Source organism: Heteronotia binoei, chromosome 12 (assembly GCF_032191835.1).
Source record: "Heteronotia binoei isolate CCM8104 ecotype False Entrance Well chromosome 12, APGP_CSIRO_Hbin_v1, whole genome shotgun sequence".
NCBI classification, from domain to species: Eukaryota; Metazoa; Chordata; class Lepidosauria; order Squamata; family Gekkonidae; genus Heteronotia; species Heteronotia binoei.
Window position 1 is genome coordinate 41,261,972 of NC_083234.1, and position 14,240 is coordinate 41,276,211.

Consider the following 14,240-nt stretch of genomic DNA (forward strand, 5'->3'; position numbering starts at 1 on the left):
TTTCTGACACGTGTTTCTGGCCTGGGTCTGTTTTTGCCTTGTCAATCAGGATATGCCTTCCACATGATTGGATAAATCAAATCAGAAAGGGAAGGCTGCTATTTCGCAACATCGAAAGAGCGTTAGTTCGAAACTACGCAAAACTGTTAAGTTTTAAAAAAAAAAGAAAGGTCGCGCCGGCACTCCGGGGAAGCGCCGCGGAAGGGTGATGATTGGCCAAGCGGGTGGATGTGGTGGAAGGACGGAAAGGGAGAGGGTGACGCCCACAAAGCATTCGATCCGGCGTGGATGGATTTCCAACAGCAAACTCCGCTTAGTGGTTCCGGAGTAGATACTTCCACCCAGTAATACTACATATTTCTTATCATTATGCCTGCGTTTACTTAGGCTGCTTCCCGTTACAGCGAATAAAGTTTTGAGCATTATAAACTGCACCGCGTTCATTTACTTTGGTGGTGGTTGTGGGGGGGGGTAGTTTTTTGGTGCACCATGGGTTTCTGACACGTGTTTCTGGCCTGGGTCTGTTTTTGCCTTGTCAATCAGGATATGCCTTCCACATGATTGGATAAATCAAATCAGAAAGGGAAGGCTGCTATTTCGCAACATCGAAAGAGCGTTAGTTCGAAATGGCAGCCAGGGGAAGGAGAGGGACGTTCTGGCAGCGGGAGGAGGTGCTGGCTATGCTCGATATTGTTGAGAGGAGCGGGCACGCGGCCGATGTAATGTCCAGCACCCACCTCAACACAAGCCACATCTATGCGGCGATAGCCCGGAGGCTGCAGCGGAGGGGGTTTGACCGGACTGCCGCGCAGTGCCGGTCAAAAATCAAACGCCTCCGCTGCAGCTTCATGGCTAGCCTTGAAGCTTGGGGCGGTATCCCCAGGGCGTCAGGCAGGACGCCTTACCATGACGCCATGGTGCGTCTTTGGGAGTTGGCGGGGCGGCCCCGTTGGGAGGACCGTCATCATGATTGTGAGTAACACCACACACACACACAACACAAAAACGCCACACACACCCCTCCCTTCTTTATTACTGCCTTATTACTGTAATGTGGGGTGGCCATGGGTGGTCACAGAAACCTCCTTAAGTGGATCAAACACCCAAACCTTCCTATGCTCTGCTGAGCATTCCTGGTGGAATGGGGGGGGGGGGCATTGGTGATCACAGAAACCTCCTTAAGTGGATCAAACACCCAAACCTTCCTATGCTCTGCTGAGCATTCCTGGTGGAATGGGGGGGGGGGGGCATTGGTGATCACAGAAACCTCCTTAAGTGGATCAAACACCCAAACCTTCCTATGCTCTGCTGAGCATTCCTGGTGGAATAGGGGGGTGGGGGCTTCGGTGATCACAGAAACCTCCTTAAGTGGATCAAACACCCAAACCTTCCTATGCTCTGCTGAGCATTCCTGGTGGAATAGGGGGGTGGGGGGCATTGGTGATCACAGAAACCTCCTTAAGTGGATCAAACACCCAAACCTTCCTATGCTCTGCTGAGCATTCCTGGTGGAATGGGGGGGGGGGGGGCATTGGTGATCACAGAAACCTCCTTAAGTGGATCAAACACCCAAACCTTCCTATGCTCTGCTGAGCATTCCTGGTGGAATAGGGGGGTGGGGGGCATTGGTGATCACAGAAACCTCCTTAAGTGGATCAAACACCCAAACCTTCCTATGCTCTGCTGAGCATTCCTGGTGGAATGGGGGGGGGGGCATTGGTGATCACAGAAACCTCCTTAAGTGGATCAAACACCCAAACCTTCCTATGCTCTGCTGAGCATTCCTGGTGGAATAGGGGGGTGGGGGCTTCGGTGATCACAGAAACCTCCTTAAGTGGATCAAACACCCAAACCTTCCTATGCTCTGCTGAGCATTCCTGGTGGAATGGGGGGGGGGGCATTGGTGATCACAGAAACCTCCTTAAGTGGATCAAACACCCAAACCTTCCTATGCTCTGCTGAGCATTCCTGGTGGAATAGGGGGGTGGGGGCTTCGGTGATCACAGAAACCTCCTTAAGTGGATCAAACACCCAAACCTTCCTATGCTCTGCTGAGCATTCCTGGTGGAATAGGGGGGTGGGGGCTTCGGTGATCACAGAAACCTCCTTAAGTGGATCAAACACCCAAACCTTCCTATGCTCTGCTGAGCATTCCTGGTGGAATAGGGGGGTGGGGGCTTCGGTGATCACAGAAACCTCCTTAAGTGGATCAAACACCCAAACCTTCCTATGCTCTGCTGAGCATTCCTGGTGGAATAGGGGGGTGGGGGCATGGGTGATCACAGAAACCTCCTTAAGTGGATCCAACACCCCGCCCCCACCCCATTCTATTTCCTGATGTGCCGTCCTGATCCAGTACATATTACCTGCAGGTTACAGTGCATTTTTCACATATGATGTGTGCTTTCATTCACACCACTTGCATGTATGAGTTTCATTGTTTGGTTTTTTTCTAGTTGACACCTGTCCACGAGGCGCGGCTGAGCGGCCAGGCCCACCATCGGAGGGAGAGGAGGACCAGGGTGCGGAGGAGCAAGAAGGTACATTACCTGACAAAGCGGCCGCCTCTTGGTTACTGCGCAGTAAACGCATCAATAAGCCATGTGCGCAGGGGGTTCAAGATAATAACATAATGATTACTTTTGCAAATCTTAGGCGGTGTGAGCCCAGCAGCCCAGCAGGCCGGAGGCGCTGAGGAGGCGGGAGGCGCTGAGGAGGCGGGAGGCGCTGAGGAGGCCGGTGAGTTCGCTGAGCTGAGCCGCAGATAGAAATCAATAGGCATGGCATGCAAGTTTCTAATAAATATGATGTTGCAGCCCTTGTTAGCCGCCCTGTCAGATGAGTACAGGAGTGCACTAACTACCTGTCTCTAGGGCCACGAGGCGAGGCAGAGCGGCCAGGCTCAGCCTTGGGGGGAGAGGAGGATGAGCAGCAGGGTACTGAGGAGCAAGAAGGTACATTACCTGACAAAGCAGCCACCTCTGGGTTACTGCACATTAGAGGCATTAAAAAGCGATGTGCGCAGGGCGTTCAGAAAAAAAAATTAATGATTACTTTTGCAAATCTTAGGCGGTGTGAGCCCAGAAGTCCCGCGGGAGGAGGGCGGTGATCCGGCCAGAGAGGCAGGTGGGTTTGCTGAGCTGCCTCTCAGGGCACTGCGAACTAATGTTGCTATACAATGGACACATGCCTATACAATGCACACATGCTATGTGTGCATTGTATGTGCTATACAATGCACACATGCCTATAATTTTCTAACGTGCATGCATGGTGTGCTTGCATTTCAGTGGTGGAGGAGCCGGTGCAGCAAGCACAGGTTACCGTTGCCCGTCTCGAGGCCCTGATTAGCCGGATCGAGGCCATCGAGCGGCGCACATCAGCGCCAGAAATGGAGGCCCTCACCCAACGGGTCGAGGCCCTCGAACGGCGGCCAGCAGCGGCGGAGATTGAGTCCCTGACCCAAAGAATCGAGGCCCTCGAGCGGCGCCCAGCACCGGAGGCACCGCTGGAGGCCATCGCACGGCTGGAGGCCCTCTGCCGCTCAGCGTGTGAGTGCTCACTATTTTGCATGATGGGTGGTTCTTGTGAGTGATGGACTGCTGTGCGTACATTACTGAGGGCGTTGCACTTACTTGCTTCTTTTCTAAATTCCAGTGAGCGCCTTCACACGCCGGATCGACGCCCTGGAGCGGCATGTCCGGAGGCAGGAGCGGCCCAGGGGTGGGGGGTTGGAGGAATGAAGTTGTATATATGTTTAAAGTTGTATATAAGTTTGTCATTTGTAATAAATCATTGTTAATCTTGAAACCTGAAGATATCGTTTTTCTTTACCTAAACACCGAGCTGGGACCTTTGCAAAACATAACTTTATTATAACATCATCAATAACAACATGCACAACATGTAATCAATGAAATAACATCATCTTGCCCCTACGGGAAGCCGCAACACTGCCACTTGAGCAGGGTGCAGGAGACAGCAGGCTCTGCCAAAACCGGGCAAGCTATATCTGAAGGCAGTGGCCCATGAGTTTCGCTGCAGTCACATTTTAGGTGAAGCTGCCAATTTATTTATAAATTGGTTTCCCAATGTATTTTGGGTGGGTTCAAGGAGAAGCTGATATCTTGGCTTGTGAAGGGTTCAAATGGTTTACATTCAGACTTTATTAGGGATCTTCTTGAAAGACAGGTGGCCTCCCTGATTAAAGCAAAAGTCACTTATGTGTGGAAAAAGGACTTGGCAAGTGAAGCAACTATAGCAAGTGCAGAAAAAGAATTCGGGGGAAGGGAGGAAGAAAAAGCCTTATCCAAAACCCACTATGCCTTATTTCGTACTGAGCCCTATGGTTCCAAGCTAATAGACTTTTAAAAAACACGATATTTAATTTCTAAAGGACATCCGTGCAGTTCAAAAAATCAGGACTTCTGACACATTCTGAGGATTTCCGCCACACACACACTTTTTAGGTTTCCACCCTGATCTGGGCAGCTCAGGCTAGCCTGATGTTCCATCTCAGAAGCTAAGCAGGGCTCAGCCCTAGTTAGTGTTTGGATGGGAGACCAGCAAGGAATACCAGGGTGGTGACACAGGCAGGCAAGGGGAAACTACCTATGAATGGCTCTTCCCTTGAAAACCCTAATGGGTCACCATTTCAGCAGTCGAATCAGCTGCCTAGGTGGTGAACTCCCTCACACTAGCAGTCTTTAGCACCTGACAAACACTTATCTTAGGCCAGAGGTGACAAAGTCATTTGGAATGAGGGCTGGATCTGACACAAATATCACTTCGTCAGGCCAGGCCATTGTGCCATAAAATACCAGAGATACTAGAGGAGCCCCGTGGCACAAAGTGGTAAAGCTGTAGTACTGCAGTCCAAGCTCTCTGATCACGACCTGAGTTGGAGATGCTGCATATGGAGGAGATGTTGCAGTGGCTGGTGCCTCACCCACCCTTCCCTGTGCCCGACCTTCCCTAAAAATTTGGGCAATGCTGCCTAGCATATCAACAGCTGCCCTCATAACATCCACAGTCTACCTTGAGGCCTGCTCGAAATTCTTTACCAAGCCTGTGTCACGCTCTCCCCGCAAAGTGAACCAGCGTTCTTCAGAAGCTAGCATTCGGTCAAAGCACTCCATCGCATCTTCATGATCCAGACGGCTTTCCAGGTCCTCCCCTCTGGATAAAGCACCCTTCTTCCTCCTCAAAGTCACCTGGAATTGAAATTGACACCACACTCATCCCTCTCCATGGCTAGTGCCGCAAAGCCCATGCTTACCTTAAAAATCTGTGCTATAACATGTCTTCAGGGGCAGTTCTGCTCATACATGAAGCAGGAAACGCAGGGTCAATGGCTCAGCAATTGTAAGCTGGGCAATGCATCTAAGTTCCACTGAAAGCTTTCACATTCCACATAAGACTTATCAGAAGCACTGCAGGCCGCACTTACCCCGAAATGACTCCTCGCCTGGATGTCCATCAGTAAAAACCTGGCTGTGTTCCTGTTCCTGCAACGCACTGCTTGGGTTCACGCCGCTTGAACCTATAGCAATGCAGAGAAATCAACAGTACCACGCAAGCGGGGGGGGGGGGGGAGGGAGGCAGAAGGCGGAGGAGTGTCGCGGGTATAATAAGTGCCAAACACCAACGTCTCCCTTCATCTAGGGGCGGTTTCATTAAGGTTTTCCCCATGGCTCCCTATCACCGGCCAACCACTTACGTTTTGTAGTTTCGTTGGTACGAAGTATCGCTATTGCGATAAAAGATAAAAGTCAAGCTTCTCTTAAACGGACCTGCTGTGCGGTGGCGGGAGTAAGATGCTCAATGGCGGCCAGCAATATCTGTCCCTTCTTCCTCCCAGTGTTCTGTTCGGCTCCTGCAAATTGTGACGACAGCTGCTTCTCGCCTCATGATTGGCCACTAGCATCGGCAGCATGATGTGGGCGATTCCCTGATTCTAGCTCCGCAGCTGCAATTCTCGCGAGACCCAACACCCTCAACTATAATGTATCGTCCGCAATTCTCGCGAGACCCTCGCCATAGCACCCATCAGAGTCTCGCAAACCTAACACCCTACCAATAATAATGCATATTATCAATAATCACGTATCCGCCGAAATGTGTTATTTGTAACGCAACTACGAAGTAACGAAACATCACTCGTAATGACCGGTTTAGTGAAGTAAGAAAAAAATAAAAAAACATTAATGCATCCACTGTTGAAATGGTGTAACAGCGGAGAGACAGCGCAACATTGCAAAAAAAAACTGCAAACGAGGCTATTCCGGGAGGGGTTGTTATTTCGTAATATCGCTATTACGCAAAACTGAGATGCTTTTTTTAAAAAAAAAATGGACGCGCCGGCACTTCGGGGAAGCGCCGCGAAAGGGTGATGATTGGCCAAGAGGGTGGATGGGGTGGGAGGACGGAAAAGGGGGAGGGTGACGCCCACAAAGCAGTCGATCCGGCGTGGATGGATTTCCCACAGCAAACTCCGCTGAGTGGATCCGGAGTGGATCCGGAGCTTTTCGGAAACTCCGGCAACATGCTGGAAAACATACTCCGGCGTAAAATCCCTGTAGCGCCGGAGCAAACCGCAGCGCCGGAGCAGCATGTGGGAAATCCAAGAGAAGATCCGGAGGTAAATGGGGCGCTACGACGGAGCAAACGCTAGTGGGAAAACGGCCTTTCCCTTGCCTTCTTTTTTTGGTCACCATTTTGTGTTTCTCCAGGGATAAGCCAGGCAGCAAAGCTGCTTTTCCCTCTCCCAGCTCCCTGTTCCCAAAGGGAGGAGGAGGGAGGAGCAGCCTCAGCCAATGAGGGAGCTTGGCGCTATAGCTCTGCTGGGTGATTAAGTTTGCCAGGCTCAATCACCCTGCAGAGCTACTGAGACAAGCCTCTCTTTCTTCTAAATAATGGCTGAGGCTCCTCCCCCTCCTGGTGCCTGGGGGAAGGAAAGAAAGAGCCAGAGCTTCCTTTGCATAGTCCCCACCATCAGGAGAGCTACAAAGAGTGCTTTTAAGACTAGCAACAGTTTTAGTGAAGGTATGAGCTTTTTGCCTTGCTACAGAGAGAGAGAGAGAGAGAGTTTTGTTGGGCTTGTTATAGATGTAACTGTGTTCCCCTCCTCTTTTTCACTGTACTCATGCCCCCCAGTCTTTCTCAATAGGAAAGCATATGAACTATTTAGAAGAGAAATATCAGCGTTAGGCCAAGAGTGTGTTCCACCCCAGGTTTACCCAGCAAATTTTCCTTAATTTTTCTTTCACATTTTTTTTTGATTGGGGGTCTTGAATTTACGCTGAATTTAGTCATTTTTCTGGAGGAAATTATAGTTTTGTTGACAAGCACATAGCCCTCAGTCTGCGCCATGGTGCCTTCACATGTTCTTGCCTAGTACGTGAAGCAACTTCTGTACAAAAGCTCACAATGCCTAGGTGCTTCATGTTCCTTTGAGTGTTAGGCTCAAAGCATTGACTGAGATGTCTGTAATGAATGTCAATGAATCAAAAGTAGGTTTGCAACTTACAGATGTGCACATCTGAACAGCACATATTCAAGACTGGTACAGCACAGACATTGTCTGCAGTTTTTGACGCAATAATTCATAGCAAGAGGTGACATTTATCAGAGACTGTAAAACAAAATATTGCAAGCGTGCTAATATTTTAAGCATGTTTAAGTTTTAAAAATTCTTTAATTGTGTGTCTGTGCCCTTTATAAAATTAATATGTCTGCTACCTAGCATTACATTTTATGATACACATGGCCCGGCCCAGCAAGGTCTCATTTATGTCAAATCCAGCCCGCATAGCAAATGAGTTTGACACCCCTGGTCTATAAGGGGCTACTGGTCTTGAATTAAGGTGTTCTACTATAGACCAACACAACTACATTCTTCTGGGCATGGAGCAGGTGTCACTGGGGGTGGGGGGAGGTATTTGTGAATTTCCTGCATTGTGGAGGGGGTGGACTAGATGACTCTGGAGATCCCTTCCAACTCTATGATTCTACGGTTCTGCCATCTCTAACTATCTGCAGGCCTGATTCTTCTAACACAGATCTCAGTGCTGTGGACTGCATGCACGCACCAAAACAAACATGAGTTTGCTTAACACACACAATGGGGTGCCCTACCCTTAGGCAGGAAAACTATTCCTTTAGGAAAACTATCACAACTGAAGCAGCCTACATAATGCTGACACCTGGAAAACAGGCACCCTCATTTAAATATATGCAAACTAATTAAGTCAGTTGCCTTAGCACCAAGGTTGCAACCCTGGGCAATGAAGCCCTGCTGAACTCAATGGAACATGTCCCCAAATATGTTTAAGGCTGTTAAGCAAGAAAAATTGCAGTGTCTCCCCCCACCACCACACACACACAAATCCACCCCAAACTTAAATCACCTTCCTTTAACAGACCATCTTTATCTTCCACACTCTTTATCTTCCTGTGCAGGGCAGGTCATACATTCAAGGCAGATAATCTTGGGCAGTGAGCAAGGCTGCAAAAATAAGGAGCTGATAAGACCATCCCCCTGTTTAAAATACACAGTCATTGCTGCGTTTTCTCATTCTTTGTTCAATATATTTCCCACTCTGTGCCGAGCAAGCCTGCAGCCATGATATAATTACATCAGTTTCCCCTGCCTGTACCACAAGGCACCTCTTTAAAAGGAGATCATACTCCCATTTCCCCAGGTTGCCCTGGCTGAACAGAGCCAGAAATGTTGCAAAAAATCATCAAAAAAGAACAAGAAAACATTAGCATTTATATTGTCCTTTCAGTATTCACAGACATTCTGTAATCTTTACAACAACCTTGCAGGGTAGGCTTGTATCATTATCCTCAAATTGAAGATGAGGGTGAGTAAGTGGCTTGCCTAAGGCCACTTAATGAGTTTGTGGCAGAGGCAAGATTTGAACCAGAGAACTCCCAGATTGCAGCTCAGGATCACTGCCACTATTTTTTTTTTTTAATATGCCAAATGCACTCAGTGGCCAGAATACTGGATGTGGAAGCGGGTAGATTTCTTAGGCTGCAGCTTAAGAACATTTTCCTGGGAGTAAACCTCCTGAATATAATTGGGTTTACTTTTGAGTAGACCTGCTTAGGATTGCTTCCTTATTGAAAGATGCAAAACAGAATGCTGACAGAATGCAATTGTTGTTTTATAAGGAAATGATCATTGTACAAGGGCTGCTTATCAGTCTGATGTTTTGCAGCTTTTCTGTTACTGGTGCAGCCCCCTTTGCCCCCTAAATGGACATAACGTGCTGCCCTAGAGGAGTCAGACCATTTGGTACTTCTAGCCAAGTCACATCTACTCTGACTGGCAACAGCCCTGCAGGGTCTTAGGAAGAAAAGTTGTTTCCTGGTGTCTACTAGGTAAGAGTTTTTAACTGGAGTTTGAACCTGAGACCTTCTGCATACAAAGTAGTGCTCCCTCTCTCTCTCTCTGAGTGGTGCCTCCCCACCCCTCTTTTGTTCTTGAGTATTTGGTACAGCACTAACTACACTTCCTTTCCCGTACATCCTGTATAATTTATACGTACCATCATTTACTAAAAAGCAAGTTGAAAATTCAAGGAAGAGCCCTGTTATCTGCTAGAGGGTGAGATCTCTGCCATCGGTGAATATAGCCCTTGGCCCTGTTGACCTTACCACCATTTTAAAATTGATATGAATTTGTTTTTACAAGGGGCCATATAAATGATTGGCACTCACTAATTAGCAGCAGATGCACTAGAGATCTCCACTCTCTATTTTCCTCCTGAAGTAGATCAAAAAGACAGAGATAATCATCTGCATCCTTACCAACAAGTTGAATTCTTTTCTTTTTTTTTCACTTAGTGAGTTGGTAATAAGAAAAGAAAGATCCTCTCTCCTGCCACCCCTCTTCTCTACATGCTTTCCACAAAACTGATTATAAAATAAGGGGAATACATAACACTGATAAAATACAAATGTTCCCAGATAGTTCCCCTTTCACACCACCACCCCTAGCCCCTTTCAATCCAACACGTGAGAGGTGAATGCTGTGATCTTCTCCAGGGATAAGTCAGTCTCACACTCCATATGCACTACAGCAGATAAGACAGCTGCGTTACTGGGAGAGGTTTGGGAAGCCTTATCACAAGCCAGATCGTTGTCCTCCCCTTGTATGGAGGTTGCATGGGGGAGAAGGTATGGATAACTCAGGGTGATCAAGTCTTTCTGACAGGTGGTGTCGTGATGGTATGAGACCAGCTCATTGCTGAAATTCACTGTCTCCACCGCATTGCTGGGGCAGAATCGGTCACAGCCCAGAAGAGTAGCAAAGGCCTTCCGGAAGTCAGCATTGAAAGCATAGATGATGGGGTTGAGGGAAGAATTGGCCCAGCCAAACCACACAAAGATGTTGAAGATTGTCTCGCTAACACAAGGAAATTTCCCCAGCGTGTGATGGTTGGGTTCACAGAATGGTGCCACACAGTTGAGGATAAAAAAAGGAAGCCAGCAGAAGACAAAGACACCCATTATGACCGAGAGGGTCTTGAGTACCTTGGTTTCTTTTTTGAAGGAGTTCTTCAAAGTGACATCATGGGGGCAGCTGTGCGGGCTCTGGCAGCTCTGGGCATGCTCCACAGCCCTCTCCAAAGAAGAAATCCTCCGTATCTGCCTCTGGGCAATGCGGAAAATCCTGGTGTACGTCACAATCATGATAACAACAGGAATGTAGAAGCTAATCAAGGAGGAGGAGATAGCATAAGTCCTGTTGAGGCTGGAGTCACAGTTTTCCTTAGGGCTCCACGTGATATTGGGGTCCATTTCATGGGCTGGAAGAAGCTCACTGGCTGTGTGCCACCTCAGTTGTACAGGTATGAATGAGATCAACACAGAGAGCATCCAAGCCATTCCAATCATTATGAACGCCACCCGCTGGGTCATTTTCCGCTCATAGCGAAAGGGGCTGGAGATAGCCCAGTAGCGATCCACACTGATGATGCACAGGTTGAGGATGGATGCCGTGGAGCACATGATGTCAAAGGCTACCCAGATATCACAGAAGCCACCGAATGGCCAGAAGCCGGCCACCTCCGTGACTGCCTTCCAGGGCATCACCAGCACAGCCACAAAGAGATCAGATACAGCCAGCGAGATGACGAAAAAGTTGGTGACCTTGGAGCGCAAATGCCTGAATTTGACCACAGACAGGCACACAAGTGTATTGCCCAGCAGGGTAGAGAGGATGAGGAGGAACAGCAAAGTAGCCATCACCAATCGTAGGGAAAGCTCTGGGGTGCCATCCCTTTCCTTATCTTCCTTCATGAGGCTATTGTTAGTCATGACCGATGTCCCTCCTCCTCTTCCACGCAGGTAAAGTCCATTCATGGCTGTCTGAGGTCCTGAATCATCTTTGGTGTTAGATCTCTACCAGCCCACCATACCCCAGCTTCCTGGTTTCTTCATTTGTGTCTCAGAAGCAAATACCCCCGGCTTCTAAAGCTCAAGCATCCCAGCAAGATTTCCAGCTACAAGAAGCAGTGTTCCAACCTTTTGTTCCTTTCCAAGATTCCTACCGGCAGCCTGACATTTCCTCCCACCCCCTTTTTTCCTCCAGAGTGCCACTTGCAGCCAGTCAGTTTTCACCTACGACACTTTTCTTTTTGCAGAGTGGATTCAGATACAAGCATCCCTCTCCTCTTTTCAGTAGAGGAACAGCTCGCTTATCGCTTGCTGCAGAATTTTAGTTCCTTTTGCACTGTCTGAGATGGGACTTGTTAGGAGATGCATGAGAGACCAGGGCGTTTGCCACTGTGCTGGATAGAGGCTCTTCTCTGCAGTTCAGTTCAAGTCGCGCTGCCGCTTACTGCTGTTGCACTCCCTGCCGAAGCCAGCCTGCTGAGAATTGTGCTCAAATGAGAGACGCCTTTTCTCTTTCTCTCTGTCTGCTCAGAAGTAGCACAACCCGCAACCAGGTGTACTTAGCTAGCAGATGGACAGGCTCACAGAAAATGTAGGACAAGAAGAGAGAGGAGGACTGAAGGGGGAATCAGGAATCTTTAGTTTCACAACAAGTGATGGGATGTAAAGTCTGTAAGGACACGCAGGTGTCTTGGAGGCAGCATGGAATTGTATTCCCAAGATTTTATCACCAGCTCTGCCAACACGATCGTAACTAGGGATATTCCATTCCTTATGTGGAGTTTTTGGTTTCTTACATATAAGAGGGGTTCCCCCACCCTTATTTTTTTATTCTGTTTACTGGGAATATGAAAATGGAACTTACCTTCATTGATGTTTGATGTTAAAGGACTTGGATCTTGTTGAGGGTCAATCACTTTTCAGGCCAACCTGAAACTAAATATATTTCTTGCGTACACTATTCATTAAAGAGCCAAAAACTGATGCTGTCTTATGGCTCAGCCTCTTCCCTGAGAAAAAGCACCGATAAAAAACTCACACAAGAAGAACACAGCATATGTCATGAAAAAGGGGGGAAAAACAAACCTAAACTCTTCAGTGCAATTGGATGCTACGTTAGAGGCTCTGCAGAATTAAGAGTTCACTGTAAATACTGTTTCCAGATGATTCTACCATTTATACTATGGATATTGCTGCACAGTCGTGTTATTCATTACTGTTTTAGAATTTTGGCTGCCTTTGTAGTACTTCAGTCCTTATAATTTTATGCAACATTTCCCACACACATATTCATTTCCTGATGACTGCAACATTGGAAGATTGCTTGCATGTGGGAGTGGGGGGCACCGCTTCTGATTCTGCATAATTCACAGCAAGGTTCAAAATTAAGTGGGGAAATGCAGTATATTTTGAAAGCAATTATTGTTACTGAAGCTTTGCTATAATCATAACTATGGCTGTTTCTAAGAGACTTTCTCATTTTAACACCCCAGTTTTTATACCACATCAAACAATGCTGTTCACATGAGCCCATTCGTTGTAGAACAGTCAAGTGAGAATACTAGTAACTGCATGTGTGAATCAGTCAGTGTCTGTTTCTCCCATTTTACAGCTGGAAAGATATCCATCCTTAACTGAACTTGATGATCTCTCCCCAAGAATGAATTATTCGTTACAGTCCTAGACCAGAAAAAATATTTACAGTACCAGAAATGTTTATATAAAAACCATTATGTTGATATAAAACAGCAAATATAATTCATTAATTTAATACAGAACTACCATAGACCCTAGGAGCAGCACAAAATCTGGCAACTCTCTCTGTAATCCAGCAAGGCTCCTGATTCAAGAGAACATACAAAGTATATGATTCCTCTGATCTGCCAGGGGTTTTTTGGAGGATAGTGGTAATAAAAGCATATCTAAGATTTCCATAAAAACAGCAATGCAGAACATGCCCAGCAATTTCAACTTCCCCACTTGAGCAAGCCCCATAGGGACTGACAAACTACAAATGAATATTTCTTTCCCCACAACCAAAGATTTTTATTTATCTGAAAAAGCAGTCTTGTAGATTGAACTACAAGATCGAGATGAGCGGAGACTCCTTTCTACTTTCCCAACGTGCTGTGTATCTCCTCTGTCACCTCCAGGTTGCTTCTTTGCTGGGGTGAGGGGGAAGAGGGTTAACTTGCCCCTCCCTTGATTATTTTTCACCATTGCAACTACAACCTCCAAGACTGGTTTTCAATTAAACAACAACCCCTTGCAGAAGAAATATGTGATTGCACACAAGGCTTTTTTTAAAAGCAGGAACACAGTTCTAGCTGGCTTGGTATCAGGGAGTATGACCTAATATGCAAATGAGCTGCTGGGCTTTTTCTACAAAAAAAGCCCTAATTCACATAATATACACTCTTGCCAAATGCATAGCTAAACAAGCTTCTCAGCACAGTCTTCCATGCTTAATTCCAGCTCTCAACCAATTAGTCAAGGGTGGGTGGCCACAGCTCCAGACTGGAAAATTCCTGGAAATGTGGAGGTAGAGCCTGGAAAGGACAGAGTGTGGGGAGGGACCTCAGCAGGGTATTATGCCAAGTCCTCCCTCCAAAGCAGCCTGTTTCTCCAGGGCAGCTGACTTCTGTAGTCTGGAAATCAGTTGTAATTCCAGGAGATCTCCAGGCCTCACCTGGAAGTTGGCAACCTTGACTCTAGCTCTTGACTCTGTTTTAACTTTTCTGCCTAACCAGTACTTCTAAAACAAGTCTAGGAACCAGCAGTGTTGACCTAATTGTGGTGCAGTTTAATCTTCAAACTAATGGCCCTTATTC

General features: G+C 47.4%; 1 protein-coding gene across 1 annotated transcript; it reads right to left on the reverse strand.

Annotated features, from left to right (window-relative positions):
- Positions 1 to 10,014: 10,014 nt before the first annotated feature.
- On the reverse strand, positions 10,015 to 11,376 carry LOC132580299 (D(1) dopamine receptor-like). The gene has a single exon (XM_060251023.1). The coding sequence runs from the start codon at positions 11,374 to 11,376 to the stop codon at positions 10,015 to 10,017; it is 1,362 nt and encodes a 453-aa protein (XP_060107006.1).
- Positions 11,377 to 14,240: the final 2,864 nt, after the last annotated feature.

What these genes read in the sequence shown, in the direction of transcription:
- LOC132580299 (XM_060251023.1), bottom strand. Translation starts at nt 11,376, where the DNA reads ATGAATGGACTTTACCTGCGTGGAAGAGGAGGAGGGACATCGGTCATG.